This window comes from Lepisma saccharinum, chromosome 9 (assembly GCF_977018435.1).
Source record: "Lepisma saccharinum chromosome 9, izLepSacc3.1, whole genome shotgun sequence".
In the NCBI taxonomy this organism is placed as follows: domain Eukaryota; kingdom Metazoa; phylum Arthropoda; class Insecta; order Zygentoma; family Lepismatidae; genus Lepisma; species Lepisma saccharinum.
Window position 1 is genome coordinate 88375629 of NC_139237.1, and position 26609 is coordinate 88402237.

General features: G+C 39.2%; 1 protein-coding gene across 1 annotated transcript in view; it reads right to left on the reverse strand.

The window, feature by feature from the left end:
• Nucleotides 1-5374: 5374 nt before the first annotated feature.
• The window catches only part of LOC145992814 (caspase-1-like), a 29115-nt gene continuing 7880 nt past the window's right edge, over nucleotides 5375-26609 (reverse strand). Inside the window, exons 3-7 of the mRNA XM_083129202.1 lie at nucleotides 22368-22450; nucleotides 15285-15502; nucleotides 13985-14166; nucleotides 12845-12953; nucleotides 5375-5635 (exon numbers count right to left, since the gene is read on the reverse strand). Coding sequence (XP_082985328.1) covers nucleotides 5385-5635; nucleotides 12845-12953; nucleotides 13985-14166; nucleotides 15285-15502; nucleotides 22368-22450 — 843 coding nt within the window. The 3' untranslated portion in view covers nucleotides 5375-5384. The remainder of the gene's footprint in view (nucleotides 5636-12844; nucleotides 12954-13984; nucleotides 14167-15284; nucleotides 15503-22367; nucleotides 22451-26609) is intronic.

Here is a 26609-nt window from a genome sequence, read left to right on the forward strand (position 1 = left end):
GTTGACCACAAAATCGTTTTCAATCGTCTAAGTGCTGAAAATGACCGCTCAGAGGTACAAGATGTAACAGGTATAGTTAAAATCACCCGTACAAACTTCACAAATTCTGTGAGCATTTCACGCATGGGGCCATTGTTTTCTCTACTTAAAATATTTGTAATGTCTGACAAGTTGGCCACTTTTTCTTTGTTCGTTCTGCACACATCTAGAAACATGTCCCTGTGCAATGTTAGCTTGTCTTTATCAAAGTCTGTCCCATCTCAATGTTTTAATTGCTTATTATTTTTTGATAATGGCAAGTGAGAAATATTTATTTTATTTTGTTTTTATCAAACTAAAAATCTTGTAGGTGCGGCGCACCCACAAGATTATTATTATTATTATTATTATTACTGTTATTGATCTTACAATTAGTCGATAAAATCTTTCTCAACATTTTGAACATACCGGGGGCTCAGAGCCCTTTGTAGCCTGTTTGAGGCATCGTAGAACTCTGAAATTTGGTGAATCCACTATGCAGACCATGGGGAAGAGGATGGCGATAAAAAAGTCCAATTTTCCGCCACCAGGTTGAAATGTGGCGCTGTACTTCCATGATGGGTTGTACAAATAATCACGTTAAGTGATTTAGCTGAGTTATTAATTAGAAAGACATTTGTTAGTGGCTGGAAGTTGCGAGAAAATAATCTCTCGTTTATTGCAAGATTGCAAGGTAAAGGCACATCCATAACCAATTGGAGCAGTTTACGTCATTATTACAACCCATCATGGAAATACAGCGCCACATTTCAACCTGGTGGAGGAAAATGGAACTATTTTTATCGCCATCCTCTTCCCCATGGTCTGCATAGTGGATTCACCAAATTTCAGAGTTCTACGATGCCTCAAACAGGCTACAGAGGGCTCCGAGTTGGGTAACTTTAATTCTGGCCACCTACATATTCACTTGATTTATTTCTTTACTGTTTACATTGCATTTCCTTAAATCTTACGCCAGTACAGTCACGAACAGTTCTGGGTTGTAATGAATGCATTGACTTTCAATGGAATCGTTACAACCCAGCGGTGTCCGTGACTGTACATACATTGTAGCAGTATAGAAATGGATTACTATGCAGAAATGGCGCAAAATATACTTTTAGATAAAGTCAGTGGTGTGGTTATTTCCTTAAATCATTGACATTAATTTAACAAGCATAGCTTCATATAATTTGCTTTAAAATCTACTTTATGCTCAGACCTGCTGATCTTCATTTGACTGATTGAACGCTGGGGTCGAAACCCTTCACATTGATTAGGTTTCCTAACAAGCGTCGGTGAACAAGGTTAAAAAAATATATATTGTATTGTTATGTTTTGCAACTCGTTCCTTTTCGAGATATTAACGGTGCTTTCGTGACTCATGAAGGTAAATAAACGTGTATATATAAGAAAAGGACCAAACCTGGTTTAAAATATCCACGTTGGCAATACTGTTAAGACCACTGCAACTTCTGTTGCTGCCGCTAGGTAACGTGATTGGCAGAGGGAAAGAAAATGATACGTGTTCCGTGCACAACATTCTGGTTTCGAACTTTCCGTGTGCGATCCTAATGAAACAGGTTTATGCCACAATTGTAAAATAATGTAGCAAGGCACAACTTGTAGCAACACTGATATTTGTATTTTTAGAAAAGGAACTGGAAAGGAATCTATTTGATTTGACAGACAAAAATGAAACACTTGTAAACTGCGTTTTCTGTCACGAATACAGTATGTAACATTCTTATTCGTACACACGGATTTTCAAAGAAAATGCTTTAATATCTGAAAGGAAATACACTCTTTTGAAATTGTTTCTTTACAATCCAATAACTAATATCATTAGGAACATAAAATATTACCCAAATTCTGTATAACCGATGCCAATAATAAATTAAATAACTGAAAGAGAAACATGCCATTTTTGTACAACTTTTCTATTCGTTCACTTAATAATATAAAAGAAAAAAGTATATTCAGAGCAAATTGACCGACAGTTCTAATACTTTGATGCGTATCCTTTGGCTTTAATTACTGCTTGACACCTGTTCTTCATAGAATTAACCAGTTTCCGAGATGTTTCAGAGCTTATTTTATTCCACTCGGCTTGCACAACAGTTTTCAACTTTTTTTTTTGGACTTGACGCCTGCTTTATGGACTCGCCTCTTCAAAATTGGCCATTAATGCTCAATGGGATTTAAGTCTGGACTTTGAGCTGGTGTTTGTAGTAGTTTGGGCACATTCCATATTAGCCAATTCATGTAAACTCGCGCCTTATGCTTACTGTCATTGTCTTGTTGGAATCTGTAGATAGGCGGCATGTCCATTTTTTGGGCACTCTGCTTTACATTGTTCTTCAATATGTCCAAATAAACATATGCATCCATGATACCATCAATAAACTGAATGGTACCAACACCTTTGGACGACATACAGCCCCAAATCATTAATGACGCACCACCGTGTTTAACTGTTGGAACTGTGTTAATGTGATCATTGTCTTTATTTGATTTTCTCCAGACCCTATCTATCCCATCTGACCCGTATATATTAATCTTGGACTCGTCTGACCATATGACACTATCCCAAAATTAGTGGTCCTTGTGGATGTGCTCTTGCGCGAATGAAAGTCTATTCCTGCGATTCACCTTATCTACATATGGCGCTTTCGTGGTATTCTGCCATGATATCCATGCTTCCAAAGGCACGTCGGACATCATCTTGCCAGCAACATTTTCTACTAACGGTCGTAACTGAGGAACACTTAGTCGGTGGTTTTCTCGGACTCTTTTTAAAATAAAGCGTTCATCACGTTTATTCAACCGTCTCTCTTTTGGTTTTCTCGGCACATTCTGCGTTGAACCTTCCTCTCTAAATTTGTTAACTATGTATTGAACTGTGGAGTGTGATTTATTGACTGTTTGTCCAAGTTTCTTAACGAATAACCTCTACGAGCCAAATTTATAACAACATCCTTCAGATCGGAAATAAGTTCCTTCACCTTGCCCATTTCGAACACGCTGATAGATAGACGATAGGCCTACAATACCTACGCCAGCATTCCGCTTGACGGGGAGCGCGCCTGCATGTTCAAACTTGTTACGAAGTTGCAAACTGCACGGAATCGCCCGAATAGCGGTGGCGCTGTATGCGAGGAAGATTGAAACTCTTGCCTGTACGAATAACAACGTTGCATGAAACAGCGTGTTTTTCTCTTTTCACACAAATTATATGCTCTGTTTATACACTTTGAACATACATTTTATTGACATTTGTTGGTGAAACCTTCATTAACATTAATATTCAGGTACATATGAAAATGATTATATTTACTAGTAGATATGACATTTTTTCCTCGGAAATTCTATGTGTACGAATAACAATGTTACATACTGTATTTAGAAACGAGATTATTATGTAGCAAGTTCATACATATAACAAGGGTATCCTAAAACTGACGTTAAACGGCTTTAATATGAAGTTTTCAGGTAGCCAGAGGGGAGGGCTAAGGGGGCTCAAGCCCCCCGAAATCCTACAAATATCTAATTTAAATGTTATTTTTATTGTTAATAACAGAAAAAATTTATAACCACAGTAAAAACTGCATTACATCGAAAAACGTTTAGTGTATAATAGAGAAACCAGATTATATATTTATATTCTACCATTTAATATAAAGAATAAATGGATATACAGCTTCCAAAACTTACAGTTTTCTTTGTGAAAGGTCACATGAGTAAAATGTACTACTAACTGTTAAATACTTTTTTTGAACGATTATGTAAAAGTCAATAATAAAATACAAACTGATTTTCAGTACACTAACTGTACAAAATTTAAGAAAAATAATGGACAACAATTGTGTTAGTTATTCACTGATACGGTGGATCGAGTAGCAGATTGGTAGGCCTATATTTTAATAACTTATAATAGTTATTATTGTAAATTAACAATAATTATTATTGTTGTTATTATTTGTATGGCGCTGATTAGGCATGAACCTCCCCTGAAATAAAATTCTGGCTACGGGCCTGAGCACTGCCATCTGGGAGAAGACTGCGAGATATTTTAATGCTGAGAGTTATGTACAGTGGGATCCATGAGTAATACCGTGCAAATTGTCCATGACTATTTTCATTAATTTTTCTCTTACATCCTATGTGCTTTTAGCGATTGATTTTTATGTATGCTTGTGCAGAAGTTGTCAACAGCTTGTTTTGAGTTTTCTTTTAATTCTTGAAGCTCTTATTGGGCCAAATAAAGTGCTCGAACATGGTGATGGACAATTTGCACGGTAATACTCATGGATCCCACTGTACGTATATTAGCATAATTTTGGCTCCAGAATATTCGAAAGCCCGAAAAATGTTTTAGCAATACTAACCATTCGCTACTTATGTATGAAATTAAGACGTATAACTGTAACATTCTTACAATATCCATGTATAAATACATATAAATCGTTGTACGAGAACAAGAGGATCCGTAATTCAAAAAATGCATTTTTATTAGTTTTGTTTCAAGCTCTATTATGGATTCCGATCGACAAAATCTCCACTTCTAATCCAATTTTCTGACTTATTTAAGAGTGAAATATATTTCTAAGAATACGTTATTTCCCCTCTCCTGCAAATTTGATAAATTTGATTTAACGTCGCTCTGGTTCTTACACGACGAAAGAATGTACATATACAATTACAAGAATGACACATCCAGGGTGATTGATGTGGAATATATCCTTCCCTAATTGGTTGTCCTGCGGAAGGGGGAGACTCGTGGATGGATATTGTTATCCTATGCACTCCAGGGCCTCCCCGATGACGTAATGGTAATGTCGCCGCCTTGTAATCAAGGGGTCCCGAGCTCGATACCCAGTGGAGGCACATAGTGGTTCGGGTCCCACTTTAAACTGAAGGACCAGTCCCGATTATCTGTGCATAAAGTAGACTTAAAACAAAGACTCAAACGTTAAGCATTTCGACACCCAGTGGCGCATCCACAGGGAGGGCAGGGGCATTGCCCCCCCCCGAACCTTGTACGGAAATCAAGTGGTCAATGAGGGCAAACATTGAGGGCAAATAACACCAGCAGGGGACACAGAGGGGCAATTGCCCCCACGATTTCAAATTTTATGCAACTAAAAACACTTCTTTTTTGCCCGATTCGCTCGGAATACCTGCTTTTCTTAGTTTTATCAAGTTCAGAGCCGTAGCTAGGGAGCAGCGGGAGTAGGCCCTGAACTTAATATTAAAAATATACGTTATTCCTCCCCTGTTCAGAAATTACATAACTAAATATTTGAATACTTTTAATATGTTATCATAGAATTACATGTATTTTAGTACACAGGATAATATACATTTTACAAAGGATCTCCGTCATTGACAAGATACAATAGTTTCGTAAGGTGGGATTTTATTTTGGGCACTTTCATCACTTCTTTATGGTCAGAAGAAGCGTTCCTTTGATTTCCACATGTCAACTGACATGTGACGTTTGTCAAGACGTCCAAGAAGTCAGCTTTCTCGCTTCTTTCCTTCAACTGTTGGCAGATGGCGCTGATAAAAGCTGAACCCTTTGGTCCCCCTTCAAAATCTCTCTCCTCTTCACGACCTACAATGAGTAAGCAATAAGTCATAAAAATATATTTGTTATAAAAGGTGAAAATAATTTGATGTCAAAGAAATGCCACAGAAAAGATTCTCGATCCAAAGTACAAGAGCAGAAGGATGTTCCTGAAAATAAGTTATCTACCTGTGCCAATCATCTGTGATTAATAGAGTAAGCCATTTAAAGACTTGAAAATCGTTTTAAAATATGCATTTACGACCTAAAAATAGTTTTAGGTACCACTATAGTATAGAGGTGACGGCTTCAAATTTACAGGAGAAAGTACTTACGGAAATCATTTTCTGTAGCGTTGAGAAAGTACGTGAATGTAGTTTTGATCCATTTTAATGCGAATGCATGTTGTTTTCTGCGAAAATCTCTGTCCGACACGCTGTTTCTGCTGCCGCCATTTGCTTTCTGCACGAGAGCACAATGTTCCGTGTGTTATATGACGTAACCCCGTGGTCAGTGTTTCAAACTTGCCGTGTTTTCACTAGAACATGACGTGTCGAGTATTTTTAATTCTTTTATATTTTTTTACTATGCTTGACTAACCTAACCTAACCTTACGGAAAATGGTTTTGGGGCTAACGCCAATGGTTTTTAGGGCTAACGTGAATGGTTTTTGGGGCTAACGTCAATGGTTTGACGGGCTAACGTCAATGGTTTGTGAGGCTAACGTCAATGTTTTGCGAGGTATTAGCATAATTTCAAATCCGGGCACGAAAGTAGGTATTTTCCGGTGAACGAAGTTGCAACACTGCATAAATCGACAAAACACTCGCACAACGCGCGATGAACCAGTACACTGTCGCCATAATGTGTCTTACAGAATGGAAATAACAAGTAACAGTAAGTACTCGTAAATGTAAGAAATATACATTATCTTAGTTAGAAATGCATTATTTCACCTTAGGAAATGTTCCGCATTCCAAAATAGTACGTTAGCAATGTAAAAAAGTGCGAAATATATGATTTATAGGTGTCACCCTCATACTATAGTAGTACCTAGTTTTAAAAATACACATTAAAAAAAAAGAAGATCATTTTGTTATTATTAGTTATATAAAAGGTATAGTGGAACCACAAACAAAAAATCCTGCGCAGATACGCGACTCCTGTGCAGCGTACTCCCGCTTGAGGGGAGGGGCAGAAAGGAGCATGCTTCCTTATGGCCCGAGTTCAACGGAAGAAAGGGGAGATGCGCGGAGACTTTTCGCCGAAGGTTGTTTTCCATGTGGTCGCTCTATAATACTGAGATAATCTTAGAAAGCAATTTAATGATTAAGACGGACAGAAAGAGAAATAAATAAAAATGATAGAACACAGAGAAAGAGAGAGGGAAAAGGTAATAAAAGATTTATTACCAAGCAGGGGTTATTATAAACTTTGAGCCCCTAGGCTACCCTTTGTTTTCGGCCCTGCCAACATTACTATTATTATTATCATCGATATTATTATTATATTAACAGTTTTGTTATCATAGTACTTTACTTACACTAATAGCATTAATAACACTTGTAAACTTTAAAACTGACACATTTGATTAAAAAATATTAGGTAAACATTAATAAAACACTACAATTTGATTTAAGAAGAGAACACTCATCTAAAACTTTCCTAGAACCTCCTTTCTTTTACCATCTTTCATGAATTTAGTAAGTAAAGGGTCTTGACATGTGGTTTTGTTTTGATGTTATCAAAATGTTAAGGTATTTTAATAGTCCACGATGTTTGTAACTTCTGCCGCTTCAGCTTCTCATTCTTGTGCGGCCCCTAGGCAATAGCCTAGAATAGCCTAGTGGCAAATCCCCCCTGTCAACAAGAGATGAATAAATAAGAAGAAACATATTCTAATATTGATAGAGGAAAATGAAGATTGGAATGAAAATGCAGCAAAGGGAGAAGAAGAATAAAAATATAAGCGACGAGAAGAATAGGTAAGCTTTTTTTTACTCTAAGAGTGATCAAGTAACCCCCCTGTGTGTGCATGGGGGGTTATAGCCCCATTTTGCATAGTTTTTCTGACGATGTAATATAGCACTGACTACTGAAACAATAAAACATACATTCAACAATACATACATTTTCTGACAAGAAAAATTTGCTCGTAAAATAGTAAACCAGTAAGTAATATCTACCACATGAAATGTTCTAACATTTCTAAGTGCTAAGTGGGAAAGTGCAATCAAAGTTAATTCGTGTACAGTCATGGAAAAAAGTTCTTCCCCATAAGGCTTTAATAGGAGCAAGTAATGCAGGAGGGTAGGCAACACATATTGCACCCTTCGATGATCGGGTGATTTTGCCTGTCTTAACACCGAGAAATGTCTTCCACGCGAAGGTCAACATGGCAGGAAAGCAAAGAGGGTCACGTGGCTATTGGTTACGTGGAGTGTTGTGCTTCTCCACGTCCCCAGTTCTTGATCCACATTGCAGAAAAAGTAGAGCTGCGTGCAATATATGAAAATAGGTTGTTTTCAACTACACGCTTAATTATGATTTTCCCAATTGTAAATCTATCAGACGTGTCTCCCGATTTAGTCGGGACAGTCTTTTACTTTGAATTCCTGTTTGTCATAGGCGTAACTTGACGGGAGCAGAAAGGGCATTTGTAACCCCCCCCCCCCAAAATCAGGTTTCTTAAAGCTGCTAAAACAGGAATTAAATACTATGATTTGACGCGTCCAAAAAAAGTATTATATTGAAAGATTTTTCCCAAATACGTAGATAGCAATTTAATACTTTGAAAGTGTCTCAGATTTGTTTATTATGTCACATCTTAGTGTGGCACAGGTCTACTACAAAAGTGGAATTTCGTAACAGAAATATGAACCCACTCCTTTTATTTCGTAGCCGATTTCATCTTGAAACTGAAATTAAGAATATTAGTTAACAATGTCATTGGTAAACAATAAAAAAATGTGTTAGACCCAATTCTTTAATACCTTATCATAATCTTTATCGCAAGTTTAAATTTTGTTGTAAGTCCACTTTATGCAAAAAAAAAAAAAAGGTAAAGTTCTCACCTGTGCTTAGCGCTACGCCATGAAATCGTATAGGGGGTGTGGGGGTAACGCCCCACACTTTCTTGATTCGTTCGTGAGTGGGGGTGATGTGATCAGCATCACGCTGCCCCACACTTTCTTGATTCGTTCGTGAGTGTGGGTGATGTGATCAGCATCACGCCCCTGACCGCCTTTACCCCCAGGGTTTCCCCCAGGTACCCATGTCATTCGACGCTGGATGGGCGCCGGGGTCGCTTCCAACGTTAGAAAAGTTCCCGGGCTTGAACCGGCCGGGGATCGAACCCGGGGCCTATAGCATGGTAGTCAGACGCGTTACCGACTGAGTCACCGGCACAGATAGACTAATCTGAAATGCATACAGTTGAGAGTGGGATCCGAACCACTATGTGCGATCACCTGGTATCGTACCCGAGACCCCTTGATTACAAGGCCTTACCACTACGTCATCAGTGAGGCGCACACAATCTTTGTATTTCGACCTTTTTAAACCTATATGTATCATATAAGAGGTTGTTTAACGTTGCTATGCCTCTATGGATTATATTTAGCCAGTATTCGAGCACATAGCGTCAGGTTTCATAGAATATAAGCTTCTCTTCCATGTTTATGGTTTCCTGTCTGCAGTAGAAAAACTGGCAGGTTCCCATTGCTTTTCTTTCAATAGTCTTCCAATGGTTGCATATCATATCACTCAAATTTGATTCATTCGTTGCGAACACAATCCCCGATGGCGGAGTGGGATCGTGGGCGCCTTGTAATTAAGGGATCCCGGGTTCGATACTCGGTGGAGGAACATAGTGGTTCGGATCCCCCTTTAAACTGTAGGTCCATTCACGATTAGCCTAACAGGACATAAAGTGGACTTAAGACACCAAATCAAGCAACCAACACAATCCCGTTATTGTCCAGATTATCGAATCCAGAACCTTCGTCGCGAATATCATAAGCAGGAAGACAACGTGAAATAACCGAACAGAAACAGAACCTAAAACCTACATCGGATAGATTGGATTAAGTCGACGATACAGCACGGGTTCTGAAATGAAAAAGAATACGAAAGTTGAAGGACCTCTATACGCACCCACTTTTCCTCCACTCAATGGGGAAGATATCCTTCTTTTTAGCTGAGAAGCCTTTACGTAGGAGTGCCCTGAGGGAACTTCAAGGCAACGACGATAAAGTGTTCTACGTGCAATGACGGGACCAAAACATACGTCAGATAGCTGTGTTCCTCCTTATTTCGTACGCCATTGATAACTGGAACACGTGACCTCGTCTTTGGTAGAGCAAAAACCTGCTTGCTTGCCACCACCCTTTAGTTCAGTGACCTTCGCCCGTAGTCAGCAAGAGTGAATGACTCACCAGATACTTGTTGTCTGTGAGGCTACACAAGAATAGATATTTCGTTAGTGGCTGTAAGTATTGTTTCATCTGCAGTGATATCAGTTAACATTTCAATAGTTTCCTAATGGTTACGTTAGTGATAAACATGTAAATTAGTTCTCGAGAGTGAACGTTTTATCTATTTGAACGGGGGATTTTTATACAGCCTGCATGTATTATTTTTTCCTGAAACAAGAAGAAATTCGAAGACGCAAAAAGAGTTGTATAAGAGTAGTTAACAAAAGGAAAAAAGAAGAAGAAAACGAAAATGTAAATGCTGAAATAAATTATGGTAGAGATCGAGTGAATAACATTTTGTCATGGGGCCTCCTCGATGGCGTAGTGATAACGTCGTCGCCTTGTAATCAGTGGATCCCGGGTTTGATACACGGTGGATGCACATAGTGGTTAGTATCCCACTTTAAACTGAAGGTCGAGTCCAGATTAGCATATCTGTGCACCAAACCAAAACTAAGAAAGAAATTATCACAGTGTAAGAAAATTTCATGTTCAACCAGATACGAAACAAAAGGGAATAATATATTGCAGGTTGGAGTTCACATCTGTAGCATCTAACCAGCACAATTATGAATCGCAACATATCGTATCATATCCATTTTTATTATACATGTATGATAATATAAGGGAAGTAGAGGAAAGAGAAAACCAAGCGAAACACGGACGCCTTCTCCAGAATTTCAAATCTCGTTACGTAAGGTTCTGGGTTGGAGTCCCGAACAGGCATGACTTTCTTGTTCTTGCCCTTTTATCTGCTTCATTTCATCATAATTCATCGTTATGGTTTACCTGCAGGGGAAGAATAATGACAATAATTGCCAATACAAAGCCAATGACAAACAGAACAACTCGATTACGGAGGTGCCAAGAAGAAACGAGACTTGACAGTTTCTCCGTCTCTCGGTTTGTCGAATTGAAAATTGCTCTCCCGTTCTCGGTCTCGATTAGTTAAAAATAGAAATCGAAAATGTATGTGAATGAATATACATGTATTTTATATATTCCGGTTTTGTAGGAGATTTCGTGAGAGATGAAGTAAGTACTCTTCCATCGTATTTATTTTTATAATTTTTATTCCCTGTTCGATGATCGCGACGATAAGGACGAGTGACCATTACATGAAATTGATGACGAAATAGTCAAACACCCCCGACAAGGGCGGTACTCAAACCCGGGAACTTTGGCGACGATATCAAATGTCAATCACTTAATGAGCTTGACCACCGAGCCTGCTTAATGTTGTTTCTGTCAGGTAATTCGTAATAACTATCATTTGCTTCATAATTTATCTTATTGTTGTGTTTAACCTGAATTCAAAGAATTAGTTGAAAGGCAAAAATGCAAGATTGAATGTCTCTGATGTTACTTCGTGCCGAATAATATGACGTGGTATTATGATATGAATTTATTAATCATATAATATGCCTATTCATTCCATTGATTGATCCCAATTGAGCACACAAAATATGCTATAATGTCCACTCCAGGGAGGAGTGGTTAGCACAGCGCGCTACGATGCCATGGGTCCCTGGTTAGAATCTCGACTTGGGCGTGGGTGTCCTTGGTAAGTGTCCCTTCATCAATTTCATCACAGCATCACTCATCTTCATCGTCGCTATTTGCCAAAAGTGAAAGAATAGCAAATCTAAATAACAAACATCCAATCAAATCGAACATCTCTACCGATTTAATTCTATACGGTACCGAATTCCCACTTTATTACTGCATCTTAAGTCATTTTACAGCATCTCAATTGTTTTCCGATTCGAAAACATTTGGAATGTTGTTTTGTGCAGTTGATTGTGCATTGTTTCGTTGTTTGGATTGTTTAATTAACGTCGCATTAATTAGTTTTAGACCAATCGTGACGGGGGAAGCAAGAGCACAAAGGAAGCGAAAAAGACAAGGAAGAGACCACGGCTTTCTTTAAAGATAGCATCCCGTGAATACAACTCAAGTGACTGCAGAATATTATGAATAAAATTTATTTCGCTTTTTCCTTTTATTTCTATTTCAGTTATTTTACTTCGCTTTTCTTCTACCACTCGCGTTACTCGTGTCGGTGAGGAAGAATTATAAACTCGTGAAATGGACGATGGTACAAAAAAATATATGCCTCTCCCACGCTTCGAAACTGTCAGTACAAAATATTGTCTTATTTTTAAAATATACGGGCAAATATGGTTTGTCACGTAGCAATTTTCGCTTATCTCTTTCTCGAGGGGTTCCATTGCCTCTCTGATGTCGTAGTGGTAACGTCTTCGCCATGTAATGAAAGGCTTCCGAATTCAATACCAAATAGAGAGGCATTTGGTTCGGATCCCATTTTAATCTGTAGGTCCAGTGCATGAACTGGACTTAAACAATTAACGTATGGCATGTGGTCTGTGATGAGAACCATCATTTCAGCGAACCTTCTTGACAATGACTCTAATATCACTTGAAAGAATAGTATTTCCTTACGAGTAGCTTCGTCAAGAAACCAGTTCCTGAAATTTTCTTCTGGAGGCATCGTAGCACCCAGCTGTTTGTTGTGGCTGGGGCACGAGTCATGTGACTCATGCTATCAAAGCTCAATCCTTCCCGAGAACTCAGAATCACCAGGCAAACTTAAGCGAATATTTTGTTATTTGGGTTGCATAAACAACAGGCTTAAGACGTTACGAAATTCTACGTCCCGTGGCCCAGGTATTTTTTTCTAAGACTGTACAGTCTCAATATGATAAATTTTCTTGCTCTTATGAAACATTGAAACCTACATGAACACAACACTGCTGCTTACCCATTGGCGGACCGTAAACGAATAGGAAGTCTTCCTGCGGACCAACTGGGGCCTTTGTCAATTCTCTCAATGGGTCGTTCTTAGTCCAATATGGCGATGGGGCACTCCCCTGCAATGCAAAATAACATGTATCAAATTCTTCATAGCTCTTTTCCTTTATAACTTTCTCTTGCTCTCTATCTCTCCCTCCCCCCCCCCTCTCTCTCTCTCTCTCTCTCTCTATCTCTGTTTCTCTCTGTGTGTGTATCTGTGTGCCTGTCTCTCAACCATTGAACGGTTTGACCTACAAAGAGTTCTATGAAGCTTCAGTCTGGGTGCAGTCCCACTAGTGCACGAAAATGTGAAAGTGTGCGCTCGTGGTATATGAAAGGTGACACGAGCGCATAACATCCAATGCTGCGTTGCCATATATATGATTGTGTAATGGCTAGGTTAGGTTAGGTTAGCTTCAACTATGTCTCTGGGGTCTGTTGGTGTCTCCCTCCTTCTGCAGCGATACATTGCCCGTCTTACGAGGCCAAATTCTTTATGAGATAGTGAGGTTATTTAGATGGAATAGGGTGTTATGAATATAGCCATTCACATAATATATGATGCATAATATGTGAACTTATAAGAACCCAGCCGGGGTCCCTTGAAAGGCAAAAACAGTTGACACAACCTGGCAACATTGCCATGGATTTTGTGCGCTCGCGGTATACATTTTTAACCAGAGCGCACGCAGACTTTTGTTTGTGCGCTACCGGCCCACGGCCTTCAGTCTACACTGTGAAGGTATCTGCTCACTGCAGCAAGGAGTAGACAATTTGAAATTCTGAAATTTCTCGAATTCAAAACATCTACGTTACTGAAACTAACGGATTAAACCAGTTTTCCAAATTTTTATTTCATTTCTATCTACTGATCTTATGCTAATATAAAATAATAATTTTGGGTGTAAGGGTGGTATTTCCGTAATGCACTAAGGAAACGGCGTTGTTGCAGGCTAACAAGGCACTGGCGTCTATATTCGGTGTGAGTTATGTTTCATCCTATGTCTAGTCCTCTTGTGCGGTGAGATCCGCAAAAAAGCCATAGCTAGAACCTTTAAAAAATAAGAATGATTCATTTGTCTCATAAAATGATAGAATTTCCCCTTACCACAACCAGAAACATCTTTGGTTTGCCGGCAAGAGCTGGACACTCTGAAGAAATGAATTTACTCCATACTTCATGAAAGTCATAATGATTGTCCCTCGCATATATCTTCTCCTCGTCCCCATACGTTAGCAGAACTATGAGGATGCAGTCGAAAGTGGCCAAGTATGCCTGGTCCATTGTGACTGAAACAAACATTAAGCATATCCACTAGAATACTATTTGAAAGTCATCGAAGTTAATCAGAACATTTGAGATGTGGTTCCATCTAATTATAACATTTAGCAGTCATTTTAGCTAATTGGAACATTTGTCTGTTGTTTTGGCTAACTAGAATGTTTGGCAACAGTTTTTGTTAATGGTATCATTTGACAAAGTGTTTTGGCTAGCCATTATAATTAATTCGTATATTTGACCTACATCTTGGCTAAGTAGAATATTAGATAACTACCTACGTAGGTACAATGTCGTTTAAGGTAATATCAAACTTTAATAGTTATCATTTTGATTAACTAAATTTTTGACATTCCAACTACAACAGATCATCCTCTCCAATTAACTACTGCATTTAGTAATTACATTATCCGAGTGTAGGTTTAGAAAATAACTCACCAAAATATTTGAAAATAAGATTCATAATTATTGTGATTTTACATATGTAAAATGTCTAACAATCTAACCAGTGTATTTAACACTAAAACCTTTGCAGTTATTTAAGCCATGTTCAACAATTCTAGGTACCAGTAAAGGGTTTTCAAGTTTGTGATAACTCCACTTGATGCACAGATAGGCTAATCGGGACTGAACCTACAGTTTAAAGTGGAGAGCCTGCACCGGGATCGAAGCAGAGACCCCTTTGATTATAAAGCAATGGTGTTACCACTACACCATCGGAGATAAGTGTAAATGACTAGAGAAGATTTATAATAATTATGTTACTTAATGGTAACGTTTTACAAGCATAATTAGTAACTAGAAGAAGGATTAGCAATTGTTTCATCTATTTTGCACGATCTGATTTCAGCATCGAACATTTTTGTTCTTGTCACGAGTTTCAAATTTATCTTTCTGAACAGCAGATCTTCGTGCTTATCTCTCAGTTTCTTTAACTTAATAACACACTACGGCAGAGAAGAATGGAAAAATTTTAGACAAGATATGGGGGAAAAATATCAGCAACTTACGCTAAGGGTATCAGTGCGACATTCACAGGAAAGTTAATAGTTTCTGTCTAGAATTCTTGGACATTGTGAAAGCTCCATCTACCGGTTAACCTAACCTGTTAAGTTGAAACTACGCATACCATCCTTGATGACTTCACGTGTGCCCTTCGCGGTTAGGTCATCATAAATGCTGACGTCAAAATGCAGACTCTGCAGTTGTTGTTTGAGCAGCTCGCGGTCAGCCCTGGACCCCCTTCTCACCGCCATGTTGTCGAACTTCTCGTGGTTGAAGATTATGGCCTTTCCTCTCTTGCCGTGGTTCATCTTGTATTTGCAGTCGACTGGTTTCTTCGGCACCCTGCATTGGAAGTTAGTCTTCAGTCAATTTGCATCTAGAGTGCGCGTCAAATCCCCTGCATATGGCGATAGCCAATAGCAGCACATTGCAGCGGTGCCATGTCGAAATCTCACGCGGAGAAGAGACAGCGTGGTTGAGCGAAACGCCTTGTCAAGGAGAGCACGGCAACGCCGCTCGTCTGTGATTCGCTGGTGCTGTTCAGCCGTTCAAGGCCAACTTACGCTAGATTTGACGCGCACTCTAAAATGCTTAATCCTAAGGAACTTTCTTAGAACTACAGAAAGTGAGCTGACCTTACAAATGCTGTTATGCTTTTGTTACTTGCGCAGGGGCGGCTAAAAGGCCGAGCGACTGTCCTGGTGCTGTCCTCGGGGGCGCAAACAGGGGTTCCCCCATTGAAAGCACCAAAACCTTATTTCTGAGTATAAAAACGTGGCTATTTCTTTTAAAAGATTTATGTAGACAAAAATTAATTGAAGCTACTGTTGCATATTGCAAAATCATGTCTAAATTCAAGCTAACAGAGTTATGATATTTTGAAGTCATTGTGTTGATATTAAATGTATAGGCCTACGTTTACTTTAACAGTAATACTAACTGCATATAAAGAATAAGGCTATAATTTCCCCCGTTAAAACAGTAAATATACAACATTATCATGTTTCATTTTATTGCAGGGAGACCAGGGTGGAAAGTTAGGACGTGGCAGGGTAGAAATACATTGGGGGGGGGGGGTACTAAAAATCCACCTACCCTGGATGAAAATTTGATCTTCATCCGTATGTGTAGCTTTACTGCCTCTTTCAGTAAATCGTGACGATGAATATAAGATGATTAGATGAAATTGATGACTCGAACTCGGATCAGATTGGAATCAACCACTCAAGATTCTCGGTCACAGAAGCGGCACTGTGCTTGCAAAGAACTCTTCAGTAAGAGCCACTCTTCCATATGCATGCATAGCCATTTTCCTGTGTTCACACACGGCTCATAAGGGCTGTGGGAAACAGACATTCTCCCTTCCTGACAACTGAATCTCAGACGATTTCAGTAATATTCGCATTGTTTTGTAAACACCATGTGAGCTTCACACGATTGAGAGCAACAGCAATTGACTGGGTTATTAAATTAACAATATTCTCGAGTTCTGTAATATTATTAGATTTTCGATTCATGGAAAAGCTATTTCAGGTGGAAATACACAGATGGTGCTGTTTTGTAATTTTTAGCGAAGTTGCCTGTTTCCTTTAAAAGTGCCAAAAACCGTTAAAATGTTTGTAGTCTAAAAGAGCAGCATACAAAGACTTAAAATAAGACAGAATATTTAAAGAGAAGTGAATTACAGGGGTAAAAACTTGTGAATAAGTAAGCCGTGATACAGATGATTGTGTTATAGGCCGAAACTTGATCTCAAATAGAATTCAAATCAAAAAGTATTATGCGCTTCAATCTTACTTTCGGTAAGATACAATTTTCCTTTTGCAACGTGTCTTGATCGTTACACTTTCCTAGAAAATGTCTGATTTAAACAGTGTGGTTGTCAGTGAATTTCTGTTCGGCCTTCTTGGTGGAGTGGTTAGCACAACGCTCTACGAGACCGGGGATTCTGGATTCAAATCCCGGATTGGGCATGGGTGTTGTTTGTGAGTATACCTACATCAATTTCATCATATCATCACTCATCCTCATTTTCGTCATTAGACAAAAGTGGCAAAAAGGGAGAAGTAAAATAAATTTGTTCAATGAACGAATTGTTTGAGTGATCTCTCGTTCGGTAGATATGGCTACTGTCTCTCTCTTTCTATCTTGTCCCTCTATATTTTCTCTCTCTCTCTCTCTTATCCTTTATTTCCCTCTCTCTTACCCTTTATTTCTCTCTCTCTCTTTCTCTCATTATCTCTGTCTTTTCTGTTTCTATGTACAGCGTGCGAATTAAGGCTCGTCTGGTGGCAGCCGAATGGGTGTTTTTTTTAAAAAAAAAAAATTCCTCTCCATTCGAAAAACCGCTGTGATATTCCAAAATATGAAACATTACATACGCTTAGAGTAGCTCAGTCGTTAGGGCGTCTGACTACCATGGGAGAGACCCGGGTTCGATCCGCGTAAGGGGAGAACCGGGACTTTTTCAACCTGTTCAAGCGGCTCCGGCGTCGACTCAGCGTCTTATAAAGTGGGTACATGTAGGAAACTCTGGGGGTTATAGGCCAGGGGCGTGGTGGCTGATCACATCACCCCCCGCTCGGCCGAGATCAAGAAAGTGTGGAGCCCTAACCCTTCACCCCTATACGCCTTCATGGCATGGTGCAAAGCACAGGGAAGCACTTTGCTTTTTTTTTTCTTTTAGAACCCCTTTTAAACCATTGACGTGAATTTTCGTGTAGTTTTCTTTCAATGTTATCTAGATATTATCAATAGTTTAATAGACTTACGTAATCACGAAACTATTGATAATATCTAGACAACAGTGAAAGAAAACTACATGAAAATTCACGTCAATGCTCTAGAAGGAATTCTAAGCGTATGTAATTTTTCATATTTTGGAATATCCAAGAGGTTTTCCGAATGGAGAGGAAAATGTTTTAAAAATCGGCCATTCGGCTGTCAAAGGTCCCCCCCCCCCCCGCCCTTCTACAAGCAATTATATCTCCGGCAAAATAAACTTATTTTTAATCCCTCTCAGGGATGTTTTTATCCGCCTCAAAGAAAATGGAATTGAAATCATTGAGAGCATTTCTAAACTATGTAAGAAACACAATTGAAAAATCATTCTTGTCCATTAATGGTCCGGTCATGAAAGATTTCCCTGCCAAAAAGTATGTAGAATTGCTCATTAAAGGACACCATTCTGCAACTGACAAACTTCACCTATCCAAGACGCAGTAGACGGTTTGCACTATAGTTTTCGTGACATAGTGCTGATATTTTACATGTATTAAAGTGTTCACAAGAAACTTGTAGCAAGATAAGATGGACATTAAGGTTGAACTTGGTCACGTTTTCGGTTGTTACTGGTTCGACAGCTCATTTTGTGTATCAGTTTCGGTTTTCTTAGAATATAAGTACACTAAAAAAGTAAAGTGTTCCCCTGTGCATAGCACCACGCCATGAAGGCGTATAGGGGGTGTGGGGGTAACGCCCCACACTTTCTTGATCCGGTCGTGAGTGGGGGTGATGTGATCAGCATCACGCCCCTGACCGCCTTTACCCCCCAGGGTTTCCCCCAGGTACCCATGTTATTCGACGCTGGGTAGGCGCCGGGGCCGCTTTCACCGTTAGAAAAGTTCCCGGATTTGAACCGGCCGGGGATCGAACCCGGGACCTTTAGCATGGTAGTCAGACGCGTTACCGACTGAGCCACCGCGGCCACACATAAGTACACTAAATGTTTCTAAATTAGCATAAGCAGATAAATGTTAACATAAGATTTGGTGATCTACCTTAGAACCAATGTTTTACGGTACTTAGAACCGGAAGGTAATAGTTTAGTTTTTTGACAGATAACATCTCTCTTCTTTCTTCTCCCTCTCTCTCCCCCTCTCTGTCTCTCTATCACTAATCCTCTGTTTATCTTCTGGTTTCTTTATGTCTATGTCTTTCTATTATCTTTATTTCTTCCTTTGCTCCTCTACATTTTTCTCTTCTTCCATCCCATTGAGCCAGGCCCGTACCCAGGATTATTTTGAGGGAGGAGCCAGATCCGTATATATTGAAGAGTTATACCGAGCAAAATCTGGTAAAGCTCTAATTTTCCACCTCTACACACTGACCAACGACCCGCTCATTCGACGACAATGCTGCATACCAAAGAGGATAGGATTATTCTTTTGCATACCACTAAGTATGTAATCCCGGTCTCACATCCTCTGGGGACTTTCCATGAAGGATACAGGCTTTGACTTCTCGTTGAGAGGTGAGAGACAGTATAAAACGTCCCGCATGGTTGACACGCACCTACACTGGCCTTCTAGGGCGTAGGTCTGGTTACTAAGTTACCCTGGATCGGACTTCTCAGATAGCTTAATTGGGTACCTAAATTGTAGCCCTTGACTTGGTCACTGGTGTCGGATATTATACCTTTCTTAAGTTTTTTAGTAATGAAAACGTATGGAACTTCCTTCCAATAAAGATTGGTTTATTATCAATAATGCACAATGTACAATGATACTTAATCCCTGGCAAACTTAGATTTAGGTTAACTGACGCAGATTTGATGGCAAATCTGAAACGGGTAACCCTTCCAAGATTATTCACAATTGCTTTGGTATCGCAAGCAACTAGAGCCAAAGCAGCAGGTTATGAGAAACTAGCCCAAACAAAATTGCAGCGTCCGAAGACCGGGTATTTCTCCCTACAAGGTAAACTTGTGATACCAGCAATAAGGTAAGAAAGCCGAAATATACAGAGAACCGGCTTCCTTTTATACTACACAGTTATTTACAAAGAAACAAGGAAACTTGGTCGATATTTACATGTAACTATGGATTTACATAATTACATCATGCAATTTAGAATTTTACAAAATTTACATAAGATAATCAAAGTTGTAAATAACATACCTTCCTAATATATTTTTCAAATGCCAAAAACGTTTACATAATTATTAGTTTTGTTGTTTTTAAGAAACGCAGATTAATTCTCGAACATTCTTAATCTTGTGCAAGTCACAGATAATGTAAGCTCGCGCAGATGTTGATTTCCTGCTTTACAAATGGTAACATGGACTAATTCGACTGGGGCGACACATTATAAAAGATGCTGTCAGTCACGATCGTGTCACAGTAAGTGTGGAGAGAGCTTCGCTCTGGCATTCCTCTTCTTGACAGAATAGGCCAATTAAGTTACGAAATGAAAACATCTCGCTTTACATAATTTGCTACATCCCTTGTGACTAACGATCCCCAAGTTAATAACCGAGTCACACTTCTATATATACAGTGGTGGCTATTTGGGCTATTTTTTACAACCTTTGCCCCGTAGTATGGCCTCTTAATGTTTGCTTACAAAGAGAAAATAACTGACCTTTCCCCCTTCTCCAGTTTTGGCACCAAATAGCCGATACTGGTCAGAAGTATTCGGATAGTTCTGAGGTTCGCAAATTAAAAACATTATCAAATTTCCTTTATTTTCTTATATCAGAACCATTGAACAGCCACGATAATTCTATGTTTAGAAAAAAATATATTTGTATATTAAATGATACGCCTTAGCAATTATTATTACAATGAAGGATTCTAAATGTGAGTTAACCCATAGTCCCTTACGAAGGATCGTAGTGGGCTATGGTTAACCTAAAAAAGGAGAGAGAGACAGCTGGTAGCCAGCAGCGGCGATTGGGTGCCAAAACTGGGGTCCAAGGACAATTTGCTTTTTCTTAGTAGACGAGTTTAAGTTTGTGTGTTAGGTTCACTTTTATGCACAGATAGACTAATTGGGACAGGACCTACAGTGTAAAGTAGGATACGAATCACTATGTGCCTCCACCGGGTCTGGTTAGACATGGCTTAGCATTAAGAAGCCATAGTACAGAAGGAAAAGTGGAAATAGTGGGGGACCCCCCTCCCCCCCAACGTCCATGAAATCGTCGCCACTGCTGGTAGCCTTGCATCAATGGTTATAAAACTAAAAGTACCCAATATCGCAGACTACAGACTTCTAGAGACTGCCTCGCTACACAACAAATACATTAATTCGTGCAAGAACAAAATTCAAATCTTTACAAGTTTGAAAAATCGTCGATGTTATTTTCGTAGCTTCTTATAGGTTCACATTTAAAAATTTCATGGCTCGAGGTGGGGGCAAATGGCCCCCATGGCCCCTCCCCTGGGTACGGGCCTGCTTATCTCTGACGCTTCGTCTTTCCTTCTTTTTTCTCTTTCTTCCTTGGTTTCTCCATCAATCTCTCTCTCTCTCTCTCATACTCTCTATCCTTTTCTCTAATAACACTATTTTTCTATTTCCCCTGTGTGTACCTCTACTGCTTCCATCAGGCTCAGGCGCGCCGAATTGTCAAAATTATTGGGGGGGCTCTGATCACTGAAATAAATCAATGAATGACTCACTCTTTCCCTTTTTTAAGTTTTGATCTCAGTGTTCGGAATCACGTAAAAGCCCATGAATTCCTCAAAAATATCAAAATTTTTATTCACAGTTCTAAGGCAGAATATTAATATTGTCCACGAATGGATATTTCACAAGTTTCGTCAATCATAAAAGCAAAATATTCCCGACTTTTAATATCTGCTACCACGGAGTGCAAAACAGATCTCCCTAATATATTAATGATCTCGTTCTGAATGTCATGTTAGAGCCATTTATAGCCCAAAAGTCTCATCCACTACCCTAGTTCATGCACATCGTCTTTCGAAACACTTTTTAGTAAAAATTTTAACAATACTCATAATTACATACTTAGTATATAGTAATAAGTTATGTGTTTTGCTGTCTCTGGTCATAGCGCACCCCCAAAGTTGATGGTTTAGCGGTCTCAGCCCCCTCAAAGTTGATGGTTTAGCGGTCTCAGCCACCCAAACTGATGGTCTAGAACATTTCAAATGTGTATTTAAAGTTAAGTTCATGTGGCACAATTCTGAGTAAACTTTACAAGAGAAGCAAAATAATACATTAGATCCTCTAAAGCAAAATTATTTGGGGGCTCTGACCCCACATCGTTAACATTGGGGGGGGCTCGAGCCCCCAAGCCCCATGGAGTCGGCGCCTATGATTCAGGCTATTCGGGTGTGAGCAGGAGAGCTAAGCCAATCTTCGCCCAGCAGGTGGCGCCGCCCTAGTGTGTAAGAGAAGAATCATGCATTGTTCGATATAGCAACCCCTATTAAAGAAGGCGTAAGAAAATGTGATCGCTTACTTTATCCTGTCCTGAAGCCACGGAGGAGAACTGTTTCTCAGGCGACGAATCTTCTCACAGTCTTCATCTCGAAGAGGGTTTTTCTGAAATGAAATTGTTTATTGTACAGTCAGCGGCAATAAACCCGAAATGCTCGCTTCCCTCCAAGGGGTTGTGTGTGTTGTCTGCCTCTACGGCTATGAGTGGCAAATTTTCAATGGCAACTTCTATCACCGCCGTATAGTTAGCCAACATACACAACGCCTTGCAGGCAAGCGAGCTTTTCGGGATCTATAGGTGTCCGATTTTTTTGCCGCTGAGTGTACATTGTGAGCATTCTGACCAACCTTGCCATATGGTTGGTAAATATAAGTATACGTCAGTGTCTTGTTACGCTTTCACAAAATTACCCAGTTTGACATTGAAATGCTAGAATTAAAATTTAATCGTCTTAAGTTATGACGCCATTTCTAGTATATGACGCAACTCTAAAAGGTGGTTATGGACTAACCTGTAGATTTTCGGTTCTTCAGAGATTGTCCTTTGGACACTAATATTCTTGCGCGTCGTTGCTGATCTAAAGTTATTTGGTTTGTTGATTTTTGGCAACTGTCATATATTTAAATCTTAGTAACTTTTTCATCGACCATTTTCGGATCAAAGTCTATGTAAACTATACTTGTCGGTATATTTAGTTGCTTGTTATTGGTAATTTCTGTCATAAGCACGTCCACAGCATGTATAAGAATCAACCAATAGGCAAACTGCGATTTGTCACGTGCTTTTGTTTACATAGGGTTTATTCCTAAAGTGTGCCGAGAATCCTACCTGTAAATTCGTTTGATTTTTTAAAATTTGAATTGTTGTTTTAAGTACACTTTATGCACAGATAGGCTAATCGAGACTGGACCAATCCAGTTTAAAGCGGGATCAGAACCACTATGTGCCTCCACAGGGTATCGAACCCGAGACCACTTGAAAACGACGAAGTTACCACTACACCATCGGAAGGTCGATTCGTTATTTTTAATATACAGGGTGTCCACATGAAACCTTCCTCATTTGAAATTACAATTGTTAGGAAACTATTCGACATAGAGCCTTGTGGCTAAAGGTGCTGAATAATTAGCAACGATGACAACAGCACGGAAAGGGAAAGGAAATCTCCAATTTCAGTCCAAAAATATTTCAGACGAACGGGCGCCACCAGACGTAAACACAATTAAGGTTCGGTATGACACACTGCATCACTCCTCACATGCTAGTGTACATGGGTGGAGATGAGAATTGGCTAGACATTTTGAGGGTAAGGAAAGTACCCATGTACAGTGTCTCTCAAAAGTTTTAGGACAACGACATTTTAAACTAGGCAACCCAATTTACACAAGCCGTTGGTGGGTTGCGTGCAGAGTTAGGCTCAATTTCAGGGTTGCCACATGCACAATAGATATTTATAAAATACGCGAAAGAAATATAAACAATTATTATTGTATAAAATTATTAAAAATATCACTATTATATCGCAAATGACAAAATTCTTTCTGAAAGAAAAAAATAGGTTTTCTAGTATTTCATCTCTGATGAGTCTACAGTAAGGAAAAGAGGTGAGAGGAAACGAAAGGTTACAAAGGAGAGGAGAAAGAGAAAGCGAAAGGAGAAGAGGAAAAGTAGAGGAGAGAAGAAAGATAGGATAGACGAGGAGAGGAGATGTAGTGAGGAGAATGGAAAAAGATTCAAGGAGAGATGAGGAAAAAAGAACAAAGAAGAGAAAAGAGGAGGAAAACGAGAGGAGAGGAGAGGAGAGGAGGAGACGAGAAGACGGAAGTGGAGAGTAGAGTAAAGGAGAGAAAAAGATAAGAACGAAAAAAGAGAGTGCAGTGGAGTCGGAAATCTAAGACAGGAAAGGAGATAAGAGGAGTGGAGAAGAGTGGGATGGAGATAAGATGCGAGAAAAGTAGGGAAGGCGATATGAGATAAAAGCAGAAGAGAAAGAGGGGAGAGAAGAAGGAGAAGGAACTGGAGAGAAGAGGTAGTTGCAGAAAATATCGTCTGAGCGTCAAGAATGGATGCATTGGTCAAATTATCGACATGAAACATTCAATAACATTTTGAAATGTATTGGAGAATATATTAGATCGGTGCGAAATGCCTTTTGGCTGAGTTCAGAGCAAATTAAAATCTTCCATGTAAGATCTTTGATTTTACCTGCGATTACACCACTAAAAAAAATGAACGTAATTTTTAATATTTATAAGAATTATTCAATTTTTCTCCACTTCTCGGTTCGTTGAAATTGAGATTTTGTAATTCAATATTTCCCCTCCCCCATGGTTAATTCCAAACTGAATCATTCCTTTTCACACGGCGTGGACAATGAACACAATGGGATATGTCTAAAACGTACGAAAATTTTCTACCACCGGAAGGGTTCGAACCTGCGACCATCAGATTGACAATCCTGAACGGTAGCCACTACCCTACAAGCTTTCGCTGTTTAAGCCAGGTAGAAGGAGCTGACCAATGAGAAATGTAGTTGTAACTCTCCTGCATGTAACGTGTAAACAAGTATTGTTTGTAACAAAGAAAACGAAAGTAGTAAGACTCGGCGAAAACATTTAATGGAGAATTGTACATGATGAGAACTTTTCATTCGATATTTGCGGAGGTATCCTTGCATTGAAGTCAAGTGGGAAAAGGGATAAAATTAGCATGTCCTGAATTGCCACACATATAAATAGTTATTTCATTAATATTTGTTAATGTCTTTGAAGCAGTACACAATTATCGTTAGAGTATCATAATTCACGATCTTATATATAAAAATATCCCGTTGAACGTGTGTCAATTCATTTATTTGTTTATTTTTTTTTATAAATTTCATATGCAGAACAATGTATCCACTATATACTGCTATTACAAATTATGTTACCATGCTCTTGTTTAATGGAAGGGATTCTTTTTTAAGGAACATCTAGTATGGAGGATCGAACGTGGGACCGCAATGCTTTCAAGAACTCTAACCAATACACTACGCCCTTTGTTTTCTTGGAGCTACAGTTCCTAATTATTCTGTCGCCTCAATATTGTAAACGTTATATGCAAAAAAGAAGTTAAATACTCAGATATAGCTCTGTACTTCTAGAATTACTTTATACACATGCATTTGAAATTTAACTCTGAATTTATTTCTTCGTATTGGTATATCTAAGCTTGTGGATATATTTTATTTGTAATTTTATAACGGTTTCATGAACATCTACGAAATAGTTCCTTATAACTTGGAATATGGTGAATAGATATGAAATGTCTTGAAATTAATTTTCGACCACTAGATTTTGGCAAGGGAATTATGTGTGATCTTTTCCAGTCATTCATTGCTTAAACAAACGTTTTAAAACTACGTGGAATTTTCATTCTGGGATAAGTTTCTTTACTTGCTACATGTATGCAAACTACACTCTGTCCCACTTATCTCTGGAGCAGGTGAACGAAAAAAAGTACCTGAGCAGCGATGAACACGTGAGAGGAATGGGATTGCGTGGAGGGAGGAAAACCACTGCAGTTACCAGCCTTCACAGCAGCGTGCACTGATTCGCTCTGTCCACTCGATCCCTTCTCCCCACTTCTCTTCCGCTATGCGCGGCTTTGCTCCAGAGATGCTGGGACAGGGTACAGTTAATTGTTTCTCAAAAGGTATCATCTATGTTTGTATGCCACACATTGAATTCTTACTCACATGGAAAAAAATATCAATTTGTATTCAGGGGTAGTTTCACAGTTACAAACTATTTTGGCCTTGATGAGAAGTTTAGTGTAAGTAGGCATTTTGTTTATAATTTTGAAATTGAGGTCGTCTAAGGTTGAAATCCTCATATTTAGGGCTTGAACTCGTCATCCCAAGAGGTTGAAGATCGTCCTCTACTTTGTGCGTGACCTTCTTTATTTTTCTATTCATAATTCATCCTCATCGTCGCGATTAGCCAAAGGTAAGATAAGAAAAGTCCTCCTCCGTGACCGTGCTTTGGACTCCGACTGCAGGACGGCATGGATTCGAGTCCGCCTATGCTCACTCTCTAGGTTCTCGGCCTGTGTATGAGACCGGTAGCAACCCACCATCGTGAAGAAATTGGGGAGCTACGAGTGAGTAGCGTAACCCGGTCTCGGAAATCTCCTATGGGGCATGTTCCTGGGTAAACAAAAAATAATCGATCAGACAATTCGATCATCGAAGGCGATAAAATAACCTCCGGTTGACCAAGTTGC